Source organism: Lonchura striata, chromosome 6 (genome assembly GCF_046129695.1).
Source record: "Lonchura striata isolate bLonStr1 chromosome 6, bLonStr1.mat, whole genome shotgun sequence".
NCBI lineage: Eukaryota > Metazoa > Chordata > Aves > Passeriformes > Estrildidae > Lonchura > Lonchura striata.
In genome coordinates, this window is record NC_134608.1 from 12,054,986 (window position 1) to 12,075,918 (window position 20,933).

General features: G+C 43.6%; 1 protein-coding gene across 1 annotated transcript; it reads left to right on the top strand.

The window, feature by feature from the left end:
• Positions 1–337: 337 nt before the first annotated feature.
• Positions 338–16,620, top strand: DEGS2 (delta 4-desaturase, sphingolipid 2). Its single transcript, XM_021549631.3, has 3 exons — positions 338–453; positions 8,760–9,502; positions 16,477–16,620. The coding sequence occupies exons 1-3, from the start codon at positions 372–374 to the stop codon at positions 16,618–16,620; spliced, it is 969 nt and encodes a 322-aa protein (XP_021405306.1). The 5' UTR covers positions 338–371.
• Positions 16,621–20,933: the final 4,313 nt, after the last annotated feature.

The window sequence follows — 20,933 nt, forward strand, 5'->3', positions numbered from 1 at the left end:
GAGCTGCCCGAGGCGGCGATGGACGTAGTGGTTGTGTCCAGCCCCGGTGCTGGCAGCGGCACGACGGGGGTCGCCACTGCCCCGCAAAAGCGCCCACCCCGCCGCCTCTCCTGGCTGCCTTCGAGGCCCCTGCAGCGCGGCGAGCCGCGGCCGCCCGTCCCGTCCCAGAGTCAGCCCGAGGCACGCCGTCCCGCCGGACTGCCCCGGCATCCCGGAGGGGCTCCGCAGCTCTCCCGGCTGTGCCGCCCGAGCGAGCCGCGGAGCTGTCCCGGTGCCCGCCCGCGGCGGCCGCGGGGCGGGGGCGGCGGAGGAGCCGCCCCTCCGCGGGCGCGGAGCTATAAGGACAGCGCGGCGCGGGGCGCAGCAGCGCCATGGGGAACCGCGTCACCCGCGAGGACTTCGAGTGGGTCTACACGGAGCAGCCCCACACGCAGCGCAGGAAGGAGATCCTGGGTACGACGGGGGGCCCGGGCCCGGGCTCGGGCAGCCGGGCCGGGCTGCGCTCCTGCGCGGGAAGGGACGGGCGGGGCGGGGGTCCGCGCCGGGCAGCCGGTGTCGGTGCGGCTCGGGCTGGCGTCCGGGCTGCGGAGAGCGAGTGCCGCAGCCCGGTGGGCGTGCGGCGCTCCCAACTCTCCCGACTCTCTCCGGGGATGCCGCGGCCGAATCTGCGCCGAGCCGGGTCAGCGGTGGCGCCGCGGGCTGTGCCAGCGGCCGCCGGTCCGCACCGCGCCCCGGGAGCGGCGCCGCCGTCGGGGGGCGGCTCCGCCAGGCGCGCCCCGGGAGCGGGCTGCGAGCCCTCCTGCGGCCGCTTGTTCCCCGTGCCTTGGTGCGGCATCACAGTAAACGGGCACGCGGGTCACATCCGCTGCGGGACAACAGACAGTCCCCGCTGCTTGTCGGGGACAAGGTGCACTCCTGTACTTTCGTGCTGCACACGCAGCGTTTAACTGCTCGCAGGAGCGTGGGGGATCGGGAGGCTTATTTTTGTGGGGGGTTTGGGCTATTCTGAAGATAGTTTTTGAGAATAGTTGATAATTCAGAATTGTCGCAGAGTATTGTTGCGTATCTCCTAAAAATACATTTCCGACATTTTATTAATAAAAAATATTTTGATTTTCCCTCCTCTTTTCATTTGTGTGGGTTGGTCATTTTGTTTTCTTCCCTCTAATGAGTATGCTAAAGTTTTTAAAGAACTTTTATAAAATGGCAATGGAACTTCTGACTGAGTTGCTGCACAAGATATATTGTAATTAGGTGCAGTTTTTTAACTCCCACACAGTCTTAGAAATTAATCCAGGATTAATCTAAATTACAAAAACATTTCCAGTATAGTTGCAGTCATGGAATATCCATATCCAGGTTTGAATTACATCGAGGAAAATAATAATTATTTTACTATGTAATCATGATAGTCAAATTACGTCAGTATAGCAAGGGATGCTTTTTGGTGTTGGGCTCCTCATCCCTTCAGTCAAGGGGGCTACATTTTGGTGAGCTAAGGGTAGGAGGGTGTATGGTGGGTCTCTGTCCTTGCTGCTTGCTTGTGGTTTTGGTTGTGCTATAGAATGGGGAGGGCAAACCATGATGAAGCTGTAAGGAGGTACTTGGACTCCCTTGTTGCAGCAAACTCTTTTTTGGACTCTTCAGCGGCACACTTGCAGAGGTTTTGCCCACCCCCTCTTTCAGTTAAGAACAAGCAATTGGAATCAAGGTCCATCTCCTTCTTTACAGCTTCCCCTGCCCAGCTGTGGGAGTGGAAGGAAGGGCAGAGAGAAATACAACATGGAAAGAGAGACATGAATGATCTGTGTCTGGTGAGGCAGAATGGATTATAAAACTAGTGTCACAAACACCAAAATGCTACCAAAAGTTGCCAAAACTATCATAATATCCCACACAATATTTGTATAATGATTCTCACTCTATTATTCAAAGCCTAAGGTCACCTAGTATTCAGAGTATATAGTTACCAAAGTGTTTAGTGTCTGCTAAGCTGGGGCACACAGTAAGAATCTTAAATACATATGACCAAATATCTAGAAAAATCCATGTAATTTGCATTTTTGTGTACAACGATGCCTTGGGGACAGCATTCCATGCTGGTAAAGGAACTATTTCCTTCCCAATAGGTTAATGATTTAGTTGCTAAGCACTGAAACTTGATTGTTCTCTGGGCTGCAGCTTTTTAAAATGTTGGTCTCTCTCAGGCATGGCTACATACAAATGGAAATTATCTGTTAGGGAAAAAAATGGGCAAACTGACAAACACGTAAGGCAGTTTCTTTCTTTATAAGTGGTGTTTCCTGGGCCGTTGCCTATAGAGCATCTGACAGGTAAAAAAAGTTCATCAAAAATTGTTTGTCCTGTCTTAAGAGTTAGTAGCCCATGTGTCTGTAAGTCTTTTGTAGTCAGTGACTATGTTGGAATGAGAGCTCCATGAGTCCAGTCTCCCTACCATGGGCAGGGACATCCTTTGCTAGCTCAGGTTGCTCAGAGCCCCATCCCAAACTGTCCTTGATCATTTCCAGGGATGGGCCATCACAGCTTCTCTGGGCAACTGGTTCCAGTTGAGCTGCAGAACTGTGAGCAGTGTTTATCAGCTGGGCTGGCTGGAAACTGGCTTTGTGGCAGGACACTTGCACTAGATGAGGCTTGTGATCCTAAAGTCTATAATTATACCAGCAAATAGATCAACATTTTGCACAAGAGAGGGGAGATATTTTATCTCTTTTCTCTTTGTAGTGTCTAGGTATTAAAATGTAGCTTGTGCTTAGTAGTGTCTGTGTGCAACTGCTTCTGACTTAGAGTGGAGATCTCTTGCCAAGCTGGCACTTCGACCCTGATCACGTTATACATGTTCCTGAACACGTTATTCACGCTTTTCAGTTTATGAAATGGAATTGTTTCATTGCTATTCTCTCACTGTCTTGTTTATGAAAAGCCTGTTACTGCCTTGTGTCAGGACTGGGATTTGTGTAATGCTGCAGTAAGCTCTGTTAGGGAAAGATCTGGTTAAAACCTTCCTGATGGAAAAGTTTGCTCATCTAGATCTGCTTAGCCTAGAGAGGGCATCCAGTAGAAATAGAATTTCTACTTTTTGTCAGTAAAGATTTATTGGACTGAAAGACTTGGAGAAATTGTGCTCTGGTTAGTGGGAAGTGTTGATGGCTTTTCACTCTTGAGAGGTGAAAAAAAATCATTGCTTAAATGCAGGCAACACCATAATCATACAATGTATGGTCATTCCACCTGCAAACAATTTCCCAAATGCAAGCAATGAGCAATATGTTGTGACATGGGAAGAGTGAGATCATATTTGTGCCATGGGCTGGATCTAACTTTAAAAAAGTACTGTAAGTTAGACAGGAAATATCTTGTCTCACAGGCTCCTTAGGGAAGCACTTGTTTGCTGCTGAGGATGAGAGCTGAATCAATGTTGCACAGGATAGACAAGGAACATCTGAATATGAGCCAATATCTAAGAATGCTTAATAGTTATGTAATTAGTTTTTTGGCAGGTTATTTTGGAGTGGAGATGGTGCAAGTGTTTTATATGTACTTGATCCTGTAGGAAGTCTGAGATGTTAGCCTATGGGGATAGGTAGAACAAAATAAAAAGCCCAAATCCATTTTATTTTAGCATTTAACTGATCTAAGTACAGCTTCCAGCTCTGCTCTCTTATTTAGAGATTAATCTGCTATTTCTTCCAGCTGTTTCTTCTGTTGCCTTTTTAAACATCACATTTATGAAAATTCTGATAAGTTGTACATACTGAAATATGCAATTTATTATGTCCCTAGCTTAAATCAAAGATCTGAAGTACATGTGCTTCTGGCAAAGAAACTGTTTGCCCTTTATGCTGCAGTGTGTGGGCACAGTGCTGCCCCTGGTTGTGAACATCCTCTGATGAGCACGGAGAAGAGCTGCTGTCCCAGTGCTCATGCCACTTCCCTGTGGGCATCACCTTTGAAATAAACCACATGGGCAGAGAGCGACTGATTTAGGCATTTGTGGTCTTCCATGGGAAATGTGTTGAGTACAACCCAAGGCTTCAGCGTAGTCCATACTGCAGATTTTTCAGAAGGAGCTGGAAGCCCTCTTTCTAGCATTCCTACATCCTTTTACTGTGAACTAGCTAATAAACAAAGGTAAGCAAACAGGTTACAGCTGCTGACATAGTGATGTGCTGACATCATCCAGCTCTGCTGACAGCGGCAGAGTGGCACCACTGCGGTACTTTCCCTCTGGTGGCCACTTCTGGGTGACCCACTGCCCTTGGACCAGCTAGCACTAAGATATTTAGAAGCTTGTGGGTGACAAATACAAGATTAAGACACTTATCCTTGCACAGTGGACATATAAAACTTCAATGAAATTAGCTGGGCCAAAAATGTTTCTTATTGTTTTGTGTACTGGATGGGTTTTTTCACAGGAGACTATGAAAAACCAGAAAGTGTTGTCATATTGTCCTCTGTGTATCCTACCTGTGTATTGACTCATGCATTGTTTGAATTAATAATAGAATTAATAATAGAATAATACAATATATTGAGTACCAGGTACATCATCAACTCAGGTTGTTCAGAGCCCCAACCAACCTGTCCTTGAATGTTTCCAGGGATGAGGCATCTGCAACCTCTCTGGGCAACTGTGGGCAACCCTTATTGTAAAAAATGTCTTTCTTATGTCTAGATTAAATGTCTCCTCTTTTAGTTTGGAACTATTACCACCTGGCCTATCACAACATGCCCTACTAAAAAGTCAGTCCCCATCATTCCTATAAACTGCCAATAGATGTTGACAGGCAATAAGGTGTTCATAAGCCTTTTCCTCTCCAGGCTGGACAGCCTCCATTCTCAACTCTCTCAGCCTTTCCTTATTAGAGGTGCTCCAGCCCTCTGACAGTTTTCATGACCGTCCAACTTGGTCCAGCTTGTCCGTGTAATTCACTGATGACTTGGGTGTGCTGTGCTTTTGTAAGCAGGTTTCTGAGCTGAGCTGCTACAAGGTAAAACACTATAATGTTAGTAAACTGTCTTCATTTGTTTTGTTTATTTATTTGGTACAACTACCAGCTCCAGCATAGTAGTAAAGCTTACATCCTGTGCCTGGCATCTCTTTTATCTGTTTTGGCAGGGACTCATAATCAATAGAATGCAATCCAGGGCAGCAGTATCAAGGATTTTTTTTTTTTTTCCTACTTCCCTTTAACAAACCTTCTAAGTGACTTATACTGAGAAGTATGTCCACTTTGACTTTATCAATATGCTGCACTTGGGGTGAAAAGAAAGGAAAACTAAGAAATTAAATCTCTTCTCTTTTTGCTACTAGTTTCTCATGGATGTAGACAAGGCTGCTGCTCCTTTAAACCTCCATCACCACTGTCCCTCTGGCCAGCTCCTGCTCTTGTTCACTTTCAAATCCCATGTTTACTAAAATGTGCAACTGTGAAGTATGTAGTGTCACATCAATGAGAAATTGTGTCTGATGTCATCACTGGGACTTGCCTGAGTTATCTCAGGGACTGAATCAGTAGGACAGAGGATGAGTGAAAGTTCAGAACAAGGTATTTGCTGTCTCCTTAGGAGCAGGAACAGCAGGACCTGGCAGCCAATGGCCTGTCCAGGAACAATTGCTCCAGCCCTGAGGATCCCTGTAGGGCTATGGTGAGTGCTTTTGGATCTCCAGAGAGAAGCATCAATGGAACAAAATACATAGATTAATTTGTAATTTTAGTCACTTGGTGAGTGAGACCTGCCTCTTAAAAGATGTGTAGAACAATGGAGTCATCTCTGTGAAAAATTAATTTAGTAAATGGGTTGTTTCAGAATTGTGAACCTTTCTGAAAAATAAACTTGAAGCATTTGTTGTCTCTTGACTTGTAAGAGTGGGGAATGCTGTCTCATCACCGTGGAGCAGAGAGTCTGTGGAGCTGTCTGGGCCGAGTTACTAATACATTTACCTCCTGTACTAAAGTGCCTGTGCTGCTTTGGCAGTGTGCTGACCTTGGAGACAGAAAAGTCATCCTTGTGCACTGCTGTACATCTACACCAGTGTCCCCACGCTCCCAGCAGTGCAGTGGCTCAGCCTGGACAACTAGAAGCAGCACCATGGATAACCTATCTGCTGGCCTGAGCTAGCAGACGTCCTCAGTGAGCTGGAGGCTGGAAGATGTGCTGTGCAGACACCAGAGCAGCTGGGTATCTCTTGTTCTCATTCGACTGTAAAGGGCAAAACTTGGTCCCATGCAGTTACATAACTAACTGTAGGTGTTGTGTCCTGTCCTGTGTTGTGTGTCCCTGCCTTCATCCACCCCCCTGCCCAAGCCATGGCTTCTCTGTGAGGAGAAACCTGAATTTTTCCATGCCACAGTTTCAGGATGGCTTTATCAGTATTAATGATAAACAGACACAGTATTGTGGTTTGACTAGTATGCAAAAGTTTACAGTTGGAGTTAATCATGTGTTGAATTTAATATTAAACCTTGGCAAGTTACTTAATAGCTGTCACCTGTGATAAGTGCAACCTGCCTGCATTGCTGCTTGCACACACTGTTGCCATTTGGCAGTGACTGCTATGGAACTTTTCAAATGGAATCTGCAGTCCTTGTTGGCTGCCACAGAAAGAAATAAGTTAAAAACTTCCATTATTTTCAAATGACAGTATGAAGCATCTCTAAGCAGTTTTCCCATCTAATTAAAATTTATTTTTTGGTTATTTTGGTGGGGTGGGGGCAGGGGGAGGGGGTGTCAGTGTGGCCTCAATTTGACCAGGCTGAGGAGCAGATTTAGTTATTTTAGTTTTCATCTCTTCTGGTGACTGCAGTAACTTATCTCTTACCAGCCACCCGATGTGACAACATTTGAAGTGGCTTGACTTACTAAAGTATTTTCTGGCTTTTGGACAGATGTCCTTAGGAAAGAGATTAAGCTATATAAAACTACACTGTAATAGTCTTTCTGACCAGGTTATTATATTCTTGTACTTTAGAGCAAACTTTGCATAAGCAGCACTTGATGTAAAATTTAAGTACCTATTCAGATACTAGAGACAACTATTGGCATGTTAACTTTATTGGTGTGCAAAACATAATTTCAAGAATGGTGAAAACAGCAACAAGAAACAAAACAGCAAAACAAAACAAACAAAAAAACCCCTGGAGTTTCTGGAGATTTTTGTCAAAATATTTCTCTGACTTTAGAAAGATATGAACTTTCACTACAGCTTTCCCAGCACTTAGAGAATCTCTCTCTTGCCTGAATACTCCTCATGGTGACCTTGACCTCCTTTTCCTCACAAGATTTTAGTATATCTGCTTTGTCCTCATCTTCCACAGCACTTTTCTAATCTTTGTAATCTCTAATTTCTGTTCAAGATGGGCTGAAGTTGGCCAAGAGGCTCAAAGGTTATTGGAATGGTTGCTGAGCATTCCCATATTAACCTGCTTCTTTAAGCAGCACTTCATCTTTTTGAGTTTCTGTACACTTCTCAAGGTTCACTTCTACAAAAACCTTCTCTGCATCTAGCACTCAATATCTACCACTGCTTTCAAGGTCACGTAAATTCCATCTATTGTCTCCAGCCTTTGTTTATAGTAGACACAGCTGCATAGATGCAGATCATTGTAATCTGATTTTATTGTATTGTTATTATACTGTGACAGTCAGATGATGTTTACTTTTTTATTCATAAAATGGGCCCATGAAACTCACAGGAATGCTGTGTGACCTCAGGGTTCAGAATGAGTGACTTCTCTATGCAGTTGTATGTGTAAGCTGCAATTACTGAGAAATGCAAAGTATGAGTTAAAGGAAGGAGGTCAGTGCATGGCTAAAAGCCATAAGGCAGCAGAAGGAATCACGTGCAAGGTAATATTGGAAGTGAGAAGTGTGGATTTGCAAAGAGATGTGAATCGGTGAACAGCACCTAGAGGATTAGCTGTACTCTTATTTTCTTTTTAAAGGACAGATGAATGGCTGGTGGGACTGAAGATCAATAAGCTGGTCCTGGCCTGACATGAGTCAGACTTACAGGCCTAGCCCAGCTCTCTGCTGTGCTGCAGTATTTGTGAAGTCTCATGAAGCTGTTGTGTGATAATCTATGTGGCTTTTATGCCTGCTTTTGGTATGTGACATAGGAACAGAAAAAAATTTGCCACGCTGTACAAAATCCTGATAGTATACTGTGATGTTACTATGTGTGAAGAATTGTACCTGTTGTGAGCACTGGTAAACACTCAAATAATTAGGATTTTTTTTTAAATGCTGTGTTTGTCATCTAACCACAGAGCAAAACCTGGAGAGCCTGTTGCTCAGCTCTCTCCTCTACTTGTGTGTTTGAAACAGCAGTGTGAAAAGGGCTACAAAGAAGGCAGTTGTATTCCTTTAGTGGAAAATAACATCTGAGCAAAATACAAAAGGACATAAAAAACTTAAAAAACATGACAGAAATCCTGTGGGATTTGGCATATTACTACTCATCACTGTGAATCAATATTCATTGTGGGAAAGGTACATTATGCCACAGAGAGACCATCAGGGTATGTTTTTTATACGTCTTTATATATCAATATGTATCAGAATGGGACATTATGCTGGAACTAGTAAAACTTTTACCATAGTGGCAACCCTATTTTGGAATTAACATTTTATAAAACCAGGGCCTCAAACATAGTGTGATAAAACCAGAATGTCACAGTGGTGATTGTGTTTGCCTAATTATGATCTAACCAAGTTTTTCTCTGCATTTTTCCCTTTAGCAAAGTATCCAGAGATCAAGACTCTGATGGGACCAGATCCATATTTAAAGTGGATTGTATCTGGAATGGTTTTCATGCAGCTGCTGGCATGCTACTTGGTGAAAGACTTATCTTGGAAATGGATTTTTTTCTGGGCTTATGCTTTTGGGGGCTGCATCAACCATTCCCTGACCCTTGCCATCCATGATATTTCACACAACGTGGCCTTTGGGAACAAGCAGGCCAAGTGGAACCGATGGTTCGCAGTCTTTGCCAACCTGCCCATTGGCATCCCCTATTCTGCCTCCTTCAAGAAGTACCACATTGACCATCACAGGTACCTGGGAGGGGACAGCTTGGATGTGGACATTCCCACAGACTTTGAGGGCTGGTTTTTCTGCACGCCGCTTCGGAAGCTGCTGTGGCTGTTCCTCCAACCTCTGTTCTACAGTCTGAGGCCACTGTATGTGAACCCCAAAGCAATCACACGGATGGAAATTCTTAATGCTCTCGTCCAGTTCTCTATAGACCTCATCATTTACTACCTGTGGGGGCTCAAACCTGTTATTTACTTAATAGCAGGTACTATTCTTTGCTTGGGTTTTCATCCCATTTCTGGGCACTTCATAGCAGAACACTACATGTTCCTAAAAGGGTATGAGACATACTCTTATTATGGACCTCTGAACTGGCTCACCTTCAATGTAGGCTACCACATGGAGCACCATGACTTCCCCAGCATTCCTGGATGCAGATTGCCTATGGTAAGTGTAGCATGAGCACGAGTGAGTGGGATTTTTATGAAAGCTGCTAAGCTGTGTCAAAGAAAACACTCCAAATCATAGCAATTTATCAATTTTAGGGGAAAAAAAGGGGAGAAATAAAGGAACAGCCTTTTGGATTTGTTTCTAATTAATTTGGAGCCAAAGATTGAGAGAAACAACTGTCAAACTGCTGTAATACTTAGTTTATTTGATGCAAACTAGAACATCCAGTCCTCAGAGGGCTTGAGGAATCCTTTTGCATGATAAAATCCTCCAACAAGGCTTTAAATGGCTCAATTTACATCCCTCAGCCACTAAGTTTCAACTTTTTGAAACGCTAAAGGGAGGCAGGTGGCAATTGCTATTTGAAATTTGTCTAATGATCAATCTGCTAACTGTATTGCTTGATTAACATCAAAGAAAAGTTTTTCTGTTTTTAAGATGACATAATTTTTGGGGCATGTTCCAGCTTGACATAGGTAGCACTGGAAAATAAAGCCACACTCTGACTCCTTTTAGCTCTCGTGCCCCACCCACAGAAACTGAGGAGGCCTGGTCTGTCCTTGGGAAAGTGCTGTGGCTTTCCTCCTTTGAAAGGCAAACCCCTTTTTGTTTACGTTTTATCAGTTGTGGGAATCAAATTTGCAAGGCCCAGGTGTCTAGGAATGGTTTTCCATCCCGCTCCAGGTGTGTAGCTGCTCCTGTGTGTTTAATGCAAGGGCTCCTCAGCAGGTGCTCACGGTGTTAGAGGTACGTGACTTCCAAGGATTACTCCTACACAGAAGTTCTCCAACGTAACAGGAAGGAAACATCTTTCTGTGGGCTGATGCAAAGTTGGGAACTGCCACTGCAATATCCATATGAGGTGGAGGTAGAGCCTGAGGCTCAGGAGCTGTGACCTCCCCAGCACTACTGACACCATGTGCAACTTCTGTGCTGGCATACCAGGGCAAACCCTGCTGTACGGGCTCGTGTTCTCCATCACAGAAACACTCCCTGAGAGGAGATTCAAATCAAGGGGAGATGTTCTTGTGTAGAAGAGAGTAGGAAGCCTCTACATAGCCTGCACTTGTGTTTCATTCACTGCTTTGCTGCTGGAGGTCTGTCCTGGAGATGCTGCCTGTTCCTGGTGAGGCCCAGAGGAGCTGGTACAGCAGCCCACACTGGGATGTGCAGTTCTCCTGTGAGGTGCTCCCATCACTGATACACCTGATAGCTCAGCGGGGAAGTGCATGTGCTTAACTTTAGTTTCAAATGTTCAAACTTGTTAGATGGGCTTAGATACCTAGATTACCAAAATGAAAATAGAAGAGAAGGAGGTTAGCTCCATATCCTGCACAAGGGAGGTGAGTGACTAATTGAACTTGCTGGGACTGTTGCTCCAGCCCTGATTGAGACCTGAAAAGCTCTTCTCCACCCACACCACAAAGAGTTCAGCCTAATTCCTCGAGGCAGTGCAGCAGCAGCAAGTGTCAGCCCTCCTGCATAAAGATGGAGTTATTAGCTGAATTTCATGGGCTTGTGTTCATGTGTGTTTTGCTCTTTGGCAAGTGAGACTTGCCCTGCTGGTGGAGGAGAGAGCAGGTTTGTCAATCACTGTTGCCTGACAGAACTATATGGAAGACTTGGAGTTTGACAAGAGATCAATTACAAGTAAAAATTCTATTAAAAAGAATTATATTTTAAAAATTTCTATTTTCTTTGGCAAAACAGTTCCTGTAGAAAATCCTTTGACCATTAAAACAAATTGGTTACTCTTTTCTACAAAATGAGAAAAAAAAAAATCTCTGCTCCTCTGATGAAAAGAGATAAGGAAACAGATCCTCTCTGATTAACTTTAAATCCTGAACATAAGGAAACAGATCCTCTCTGTTTCAATCTTGAACTTCATTGCAGGTAAGAAACCTCACTGTGCTCTGCTTTGCTTAACCTTCTGGCAAACTCCTCACTCAGCAAAGATATTTTTTTTTTTTCAGATTTAGTCTCTTAGACACTTGAACTTCTAATAATTGCATTGTGTAATATGGATTATCTCTCAGTGAGACTATTTTTTTTTTTAATTATTGGCAAATAGAAAGTGGAGTAAAGAGCTCTATTTTTAAAGATCTATCCTGCATGATTGAGATCAGGGGAGAAATAGGATTTGAGAGGAACTGGATCTTAATCTTGGAGAGTAACTAGTTTTTCAGCTTGCTTATCAGGAAAGTAAATTCAGCGTTTTCCTTTGTTACAGGTGTGTCATTCAGAACATTCTGAGTAATGTGTTTGCCACTGGAAGGACCTTTACCCTAGGACTGTGACAGATTTGAAAGAGGAAGAATTAGGCTGTGAGCATAAGCTTATGGATATTAAAGATGAGTGACATGGGTGCCCAGTAAGAACTTTCCCACTAGTATCATGAGAGATTACACAAGAGACCATGAAATTTAACTTTGCAATGAAGGACCTGCTCTAAGAAAAACCCCTGTAGACTTAAGAATAGATTAGTCTTTAAATGAAGTCTTACAACTATAAAATATTGCATTATTTACCAAATGAGCAAAGAGATCCATTCTTCATTGTATGAAGGACTGAGTATACTTATGGAGAGAGGAGATTGGAGGAGGAACTCTTCTAGAAGCTACAATAAAAGTGGCAGTGTTACCAGGGGCAAACTAGTTACTCATTAAGCTTGTGGGAAAAGGAAAAGACATGGTATAAAACCAGATTTATTAGACAGACAAGACTGGAAAACATGGTAGATGTGCTGGTTTTGAATTGCAGATTTCATTAACCCTATGATGGCTAGGAGGGCTAGCTTGAGTGCTCACCATCCTGTGGTGGGGATGTAGGACTATAGAGGGAACTTCTTGTAATAAGTCTTCGAGCATTCTAAATGTAATTTTTCAGCTTTGTGTCATAAGGATCTTTAGTTTCTGTATAGCCCCAGGACAAAGAATGTGTAACAGCCACGCTGAAATACTAGGCTTCATTTAACTTTTGTACCTATCAGATATGAAGACTGTGAGTAGGATCCTGTCACTGTGCTCTACAAGCACAGAACCAGAACAAAAGTTTCAGTCCAAAAGATGGATTTCTTGCCCTGCCACCTTGACCTACTTGAAGAAAAGCCTCAATATACCATGTGCCAAGTGCCTAGTAATTGTCCTGCAGACTTTGCATTCTCTTGTTATCTTTCCATGATAACAGAATCACAGATTGGGTGAGGTTCAGGTTCCCTGCTCAAACAGGGTCATTCTGAAGCACATGGCACAGGATTGTGTCCAGATGGTTCTTGAATATCCCCAGTGAAGGATATTCACTGCTTCTCTGGGCAGCCTGTTCCTGTGCTCGGTGTCTGCACAGTAAAGAAGTTCTTCCTCGTGTTCGGGTGGAGCTTCCTGTGCATCAGTTTCTGCCTGTTGTACCTTGTGCTATTGCTCAGTAGCACTGAGAAGAGTCTGGGTCCATTCTCCACCCTCCAGGTACTTAAAGGGTTGATGAGGTTCCCTCTCAGTTGTCTTTTCTTGTGGCTGAACAGGCTCCATCAGCCTTTTCTTGTAAGAGAGGTGCTTCAGTCCCTCAATCAACTTTGTCACCCTTCACTGGACTCGCTGCAGGAGCTCCATGTCCCTCTTGCACTGAGGAGCCTAGAACTGGACAGAGCACTCCAGATGTGACTCAATTTTCATTTACAAACTAGCAATGAGTTAAGACTTACAGTTTTGATTTGTAAGGAGGAAGACAGGGAGGAGTTGAAGAAGATGGATCACCTACAATGCAATATATGGAGAGCTTGAGGAGCAGGATTTTGGAATACTTAATTTACAGTGCCATCCTCCTTAAGACAATCAATGATCTGGCCACAAAACTTGTTACCTGGAAAATGCCATCTACAGGTTTTATATTGTAACCAGAACGTAGCACAGAGGATGACTCTTCCAGCCTCAACCATACTTAATAGAGATAGAATCATTAAGGCTGGAAAAGACCTCCAAGATCATTGAGTCCAAACTTTGATCTAATACCACCATATCAACTAAACCATAGGATGAAGTGACATGTTGAGTGATTTCTTGAACACTTCCAGGGGTGGTGACTCCACCACTTCCTTGGGCAACTGTTCTGATGTTTGACAAGTCTCACTGAAGAAATTCTTTCTCATGTCCAACCTTCTCCCTTGCTGCAGCTTGAGGCCTTGTTTCTCTTGTCCTGCTGCTTGTTGCTTGGGAGAAGAGGTGGAGCCCCACCTGGTTACACCCTCCTTTCAGGAGTTGTGGAGTGATAAGGTCTCCCCTGAGCCTCCTTCTCTGCAGGCTAAACAACCCCAGCTCCCTCAGCCACAGCTCATATGATGTTGCATTTAAAAGGGAGCCTGCATTAAATTACTTTCTGCACTCCCACTATCCAGTTTTTCTGGTAGATAAGGTGATAATTCTGTTTTATGTATGGAGATGCTGAAAGAAATAATGAAAAATGAGATGGTTTTGCTGGAAAACTTTTGCTTAGATCTGTTATTAAAGAGAAATGTGTTTTAAAATTATTTCCTGACACGTGTTAGTAAAATGGGAAGATGTACCTAAGGAATTTCCTTCTTTTCCGTAAGAAAATCTTTCAGCAGTCCCCCTTGTAACTGCATCCATTGAATTTTCTCTTTCCTCCTTTTCTTATTGCAGTTTTACCTTCCCTTCTCCATATTTTCTGTACATCTCCTACAGATGATTTGCCCGGAGACCTTGGAGTGCTGCAAGTGGTGCCTCCCTTCCTGCACAAGGTGCTGCTTCTGTTTGCAGAAGCTATTGGGCTGAACATAGGCAGGCTGTTTATTGGCCTCTTCTCTGGGCCATTTTTAACTACTTTGTCACTACTACTTTTCCTTTGGAGCCTTTGGGGCCAGAGGATGCAGCCTGAGACATTGCTCCTAGGAGCTGAATTGGTTTCTGTGAATCTCCAGCCTTCTACTTCCACATGCAAGGGGCAGTATAGGGAAACTTCCTGAAGCTCTTGTAGTGGTCAGAATATAACATGGTCAAGAGCTCTGCAGGATAATGTAACTACGTAAGAAAACATGGTCTGGTTCAGAGGGCAAGAAATACATGGGGCTCTGGAGAAGAGGGGAATGGTAGACTTGCTATGTGAACTCGAGTAGTGTAGATGAGGGCTAAACTACAGATGAAAGGCAGAATTCAGGCAGAATTTCTAAAATGGAGGTAGGAAAGAAGGTCTAAGCAAGTGTGTGCTAGGTAATGACCATGTCAGAGCTAGAGTGAAGCTTTTGAAGCTGGGTACCTGAGCCCCCATTTGTGTTTGCATCAGGCTTCATGAGTAGCCTTCATTCCAGGGAGCTTACTGTTGAAATAGTCCTCCCTCTCATCCTCTGGCTATTTCAATTACCCTGCTGGGAAAAGGGAGGATACAATACCCAGATTAAATTATTTCTGACTGGATTTAAAGAAGGAGCATAGGGAACCAAATCTGCATGTCCAGAGATCTTGGAAACATGGAAATCACCTCTCTTCCAGAGGTTCCTCATTAACAAATATCTCTAAGTAGAAATCATGATATTGTCTGAATATCATTGAAAATGAACCATTGAAAATTAAGTACTTTGAAGGACAAACCAATGCTTTAAAGAAGGATAGAGAAAATGGTTATTAAGTTGGAGGAATTCAGTGAAAGACAGAATACAGTCAGAGCTGAACTGAATATTCCATCTCTAGCACAGCACTACCATGGCAGGAGGACAAGGAGTGTGAGAGGTACAAAGGTAAAAGATCTTAATGGCTCTTGTACATTATCCAACCTACTTTACAGAGATGTGTCTACTAGGAAGCTGAATTAATGAGGCAATTAACAGGGAGTCATACTAGTTTATAATTTAACTTTCACTTGAATTCTTACCTTTTCAATAACTGTTCAATAAATGCTGTGTTAAGGTTGCCCCGTTATACCTTGGGTGATGATGAGACCCTCTTCCTGCATGATGATTTCTGTGTAACCCTTTCTCTCTTCACTGGAAGTCTGCACTGTGCTCAGTGCAGCTGGCTTTAAAATTCTGCAGGGTTTTAAAGAGAGATGTCATGCTGTTCAGCAAGACAAACTACTCTATTCTAGAGCTTTGTTTGTCTAGGAGGTGGAGCTGCAATAAAACCATGCCCAAGCAGTTATGTGCAAGTGTACTGTAGTTAACAGATTTTGCTGCTTCATAAATGTGTTCAAAAAGCAAAGCATCTAGTTGGAGCAGGAATAATAAATGACAACTTGGGAATCCTCACAGTCCTCTGAACCTGCCAGCTTTGAAACCTCTGTCCTCTGGTTCTGGCCTAACTCCCACTACAAGCACCATGCCAATGATGCACAATGCTTCTCTGATGGCAACAGTCTTCAGACCTTGGGAATTGTAGCAGGGATGAAATTTTATTGGACTTGTGACCTAATAATGAATCTCAGTATTTTTAATATCAGACTGAGGAGAACCACCCCTGCAATTTTCTTTGCCTGCTGGAGGAACCCATCTCTTGGATTTGCATCATGGTAGCAGAATGCAGGGTAGAAAACAAAACGTGGGCAAGGCTGTGTCTGTCATTTTCTCAGTTGTTAATTCTCTCATACCCATAAGCCTCAACAGAAGAATATTACGAATGGCAAACAGGGCTTTAAATATAACGTGCTGGAGTCTTGGCAATTGATAAAGTGGATAAAGTATCTTATTGTGGAGATCCCACCACCTCTGAAATGAGACAAAATAGTTCTGACTGAAGGCAGCAATCCATTGCCTTTCAAGTTATGACACTGTGAGGCAAAACTTACATCAGAAATCTGCTAAGAAGTATCTAAATGCATTTAAATACATCTCATTTGGCTGAACTTCAGAAGCTCACAAGCAATAACAAGTAACTTCAGGTAATGGATGTGCTATCAGATCTGAATGTGAAGGTTGAAACACACCTGACTCTGTTCAGCCAAACAGCTCATTCTCTCTCTTCTTCTTCCAGGTGAAGAAGATTGCAGCAGAATATTATGATAACCTCCCACATCACCAGTCCTGGATTCAAGTTCTGTGGGACTTTGTTTTTGATGACACGCTTGGTCCTTATTCAAGGGTTAAGAGACTGTGCAAGCTGGCAAAGGAAAGCTAACGGGGCAGCTCTGCCTGCTGCAGTGGAGTGTGTTTGTTCATTCCCATGACATCAGTTTTCTGCAGAAATAGAAGGATCTTTGTATGTGCTGAATTAAAGTTGGTGCATGCTGCTTATGCCAAGAGGATGAGTGTGAAAATGAAGTTGTCTAAAATTTTAGACAACTGATACTTTTTAATAAAGGATATTTGTATATTCAACCCTCAGAACCTAGATTAGAGTGAACTATGATTAGGTGAACCTTTGGTCTAGGCTTAGAATTAACTTCCCGGGGCACAAGTGCCCAAACCTAAGTTTTAGTTTTGTCTGTGGGTGGAATGTTTGCTGTGTGTTATGTGTGAGCATGTGTATGTGTAGTTCATGTATGTTTCTCTTGATGCCAGGTTGGAAGTAGATGCTCTGTGTGCACAGGACTGTGGAAGCAGGGAAGACTGGCATGCAGAAGTAATGATACTCTCTGGAGAACACAAGGGTGCTTTTAGCTCAATGTCTTGTCTAACCTAGTATCTTCTGATAATTGCTAATAGCAGAAATTTTGTATATGCAATGGAATATGTTTATATTTTTGTACGTCTGTAACATTATTTCAGTAGCTGTTGTTTGATCTTTATTCCAGAACTTTGTCTAAACCTTTTCTGAAAGAATTTCCATTCTTATGATATAATATTATTGCTAACTGACAGATCTGAAATGTGGCAAGGAAAAATCCTTTTTTAGTGCTCCACCTACTTCCTGATCAGCAGCATGGATGTGCCTCTGAGGAACTGGGTGGTCCTTCCTCACTCACCTTTTCAACAGTATTCATAACTTCATGTACCTTACCCTTTTCCCTACTGTAAGTCCTCTGGGGAAAGGATAGGTTCTAGTTTTAATTTTTCCTTGCCAAAATTATTATCATTCCTGATCACCTTGCTTAGTCTCCTCTATATTACACCCCTTTCTGTGCATGGGAGTTAGGAGTACGTGCCAGTGAAGACATGGAGATGTCTTCATCTTCATGGTGGTATTTGTTCCTAACTTTTTTCAGAATAATGGCAATTCTTTCCCTCTGTCATTCAAGGGGCACAACTTGACATCTGGGAAGCACATGAGACTCCAGCTATATAAAATTGCCACTGGTGGCGTTAAGGGGATGTTCCTGGAACATGGAGATGGGGTCATTTCTCTCTCTATATCTCTTGCTTGGTGCTATTGACATTAACTTTCATCTTTCATCTCTCATTTCCACCTACTGGCATACTAAAATCTTCCTGCCTGTCCTCTCCAATTATAAACTTCTGGCTATCCTCAATAATTTTGTATCATCAGAAACCTTAATCAACATAACCTTTTTCCAAGCAGCACAATATTTTGGGAGTCAGGAATTCAGATGCCATCTAGTAAATTCCCTCTACCATGGAAAGCTGGCAAAATATTTTTGTTCTTATAAAGTGGTTAAAAGAGAAATTATATATATAAAATTTCTGTAGCCCTCTAACAGTTTGGGTTTTTTCTTCTGGAAATCCATGGCTATAACAAAGAAAAATATTATTGTACAGCCTCATTGGTCCCTCAGAGTATGTGATTAGACCCGGGAAGCCTGATTTCCTCACTAAACATGATTTTGTTCCTTCCTTCAGCAGCACTGGATCCAATGAGTCAGTCTGTCTGTTCACTAGGCAGCTGAGCAGGGTTTCTCCTGCAGCATTTTGGGTTCCACCTTTATTTCCCCATTCTCCATTTTTCTCACCTATGTGATTTTGGCAGTTGGGTAAATAAATACCCAGGCTTGCTCAGCAGATCAAGATTCTTTGTAATATAGGAGCTGGAAATTATTCACCAATACTATTTTGTGCTTTTGGATAAGGAGAACAAGAATGAAGCTTCTTCCAGCACTTCAGCCTTTACTGATTCCTCAGTGATGAACATACCTAAGACATTATAAGTATTAAAGCTGCTTTCCTCTGGTGTGGGAACTTCCATTACCTTTGTATCAGTGCTTATGTCAGGGAATTTCAGTTTTTTATTAATTTACTGCAGATTTGCTGGCACTCTGATCACATATTCAATTTCCTTTGTCTTTAGCAGCTGTTCCTCAACTCTCTTGTCCAACTTAATAAGTTAATATAAAAACCACAATAAAGATTATGCCATTTTCCTCAATATGACTGTTGTCCTTATCCTCTTTGATGAGTGACCTTATGCTGTAGTTCCCTTACTCAGCTGTTTCATGATCCAGTCCCACATCTGCTGTGGACTACTAACCTAGCCTGACACACAGGCTCTGGTGTAAATGAGCCAACCAAAATTGTCAGCTGCTTCTTCACCTGCCTCCCATCAGTATTTCCATCACGGTCCCAACATGCTTAGCCGGGGCAGCCCCACAGCCCTCCTGCTCAGCCCTGCCCATCTCAGCAGGAGCTGGCTGGAAGCCTGCAGTGCCTGCAGATGTGCAGTGTGAGCTGGGTCCCAGCGTGTGGGGTGCTGCTGGAGAAGGCTGTGGTCCTGCTCTCTCCATGGGCACTTGTGTTTGCTACTACCAGTAATGTTGGCAGGAGGGTTTTTTTCATAACCACAGGGCATATGGGTTAAAAGCGTGTTTGAGCTATGTATAGTTTTATTCCCTTTGCTTAAGAATTGATCTAAATCTCCTTCATTGTTTGGACACACTAAGGCTCTGGCAAATAGCTGTATGATAGGAAGGACTGGAGAGTGATGTCACCTTAGATTTCTGCTATGTAAGATGCCTGTGGCCTGCCCTGTTGCAGTGGCTCAACAAACCCAGTATGAAAGGACACCCTTCTCTGCAGAGACAGCTAGCAAACTGAATTACTGTCTGGGAGGAGAGAATCCTCTGGTAGTGCCACTACTGGAAATAATCCACCTTGCACATCCCTGTCACTGGAGCTGAAGGTTGGGAACTGGCACAGTGCTAGTGATGCCAGGACTGCTCCCCTGCCAAGCTTCACTTTCCACCCCACACACTTTGCTCCCACTATTAAGTGTCCCTGTGCAAACTTCAGCTTATTACGTTGTAATTATATGAGGCCTGCAAAGGTAATTGAAGAAAGTAAGAAAATCCCATTTACAGCAGCTGGCTGATGTTAACACAGGGGCACACCTTATCCAGGTTGTACAACATGGTTATTAGGTGACCTTAGGCAGAATGCCACATTCCAAGGAAAAACATGAACCGTGCCAAGCACCAACCTCCAGAACCTTAGTTAAGATTACAGGAGAGGTTCACAAAACAGATGTCATCTTGAGAAGCAGGAGTTTTGAGGAGCACTTGCCATTATCAGGTATGCTATTAAATGGATTTATAATTAGGAAATGCATGAGCAGATTTATACAAGAGAGCATTCTAATCTCTGCTGTTACTGATGCTTGTCCGGGTTGTTCATACTGGGATGGCTCCTTCTTGTGGTCCTGGGGTTGTTGCAATGTGGTGCACGTCAGTGTCTACTTGCTTAAGTTCCCATGTGGAAATCTTTATCTTGCAATTTGACCTCTCTCTTGCATTCAGCTGGCATTAAACAGCTAACAAACATCAGTCCCAGTCTTGAGCTCACTGTTGCATTAAACTCAGATTTCTCCCATTTCTCCCATATTTAATCTACAGTATAACCAGACTGTGAAACAAAGACTCAGTTGCAAAAGGCATTTGGGTTGCTTTGAAGAGTGCTGGAGAACACCCCAAAACAAAACAGGTAACATTTTACAGCTGACTGCCAAACAAGACTCATGCTGCCTCCTCTGCTGGGTCTCCTGTAGCAGGCTGGCTGTCCCTGGCCAGCCTGCTGGGCTGCTGCATCAGGCTCTGCTCCCAAAACCAATCCTCAGGGCCCAGCTTTTAAAATAAAATCTTTATGGAAGCCTGAAGAAATGAAGGGAACTTGGAAAATACTTGACGGATTTCAATACCTGAACTCCGCTTTTATTACTGCAAATCTGCAGGAGCACAGATGATGGAGACCTGTGGTTTTTTCAGTGACAGCAGGAGATGTGGTGGGACAGATGGTGGCCTGAGAAGAGCCTTAGGCCACTGTCCTTCAGTCACTTTGGCAAGAAGTTGCTGAGGTTGTGGCAGCCTGACTGCAGGACTGGTGCTCAGCCAGCCAAGGCAGAGGGCTGGGCAGGTGAGGGCCACACCTGCCTGGGGGAGAAGGCAGGGCTGCTGCCACTGCACCAGCCACAGGCACTCGGGCTCTCTCCTCGTGCTCTGCAGGGCAGGAGGCAGAGCTGCCACCCCACAGTGAGTCTCAGTCACCCTCCTCCTACCACCAAGTGACACAGCACTGAAGGGACAAATGAAACAAAGAAAGGCAGGGCCG

What these genes read in the sequence shown, in the direction of transcription:
- DEGS2 (XM_021549631.3), top strand. Translation starts at nt 372, where the DNA reads ATGGGGAACCGCGTCACCCGCGAGGACTTCGAGTGGGTCTACACGGAG. An exon ending in GCGCAGGAAGGAGATCCTGG is followed by an intron (nt 454 to 8,759) that starts GTACGACGGGGG and finishes TTTTCCCTTTAG; the next exon opens with CAAAGTATCCAGAGATCAAG. An exon ending in CTGGATGCAGATTGCCTATG is followed by an intron (nt 9,503 to 16,476) that starts GTAAGTGTAGCA and finishes TTCTTCTTCCAG; the next exon opens with GTGAAGAAGATTGCAGCAGA.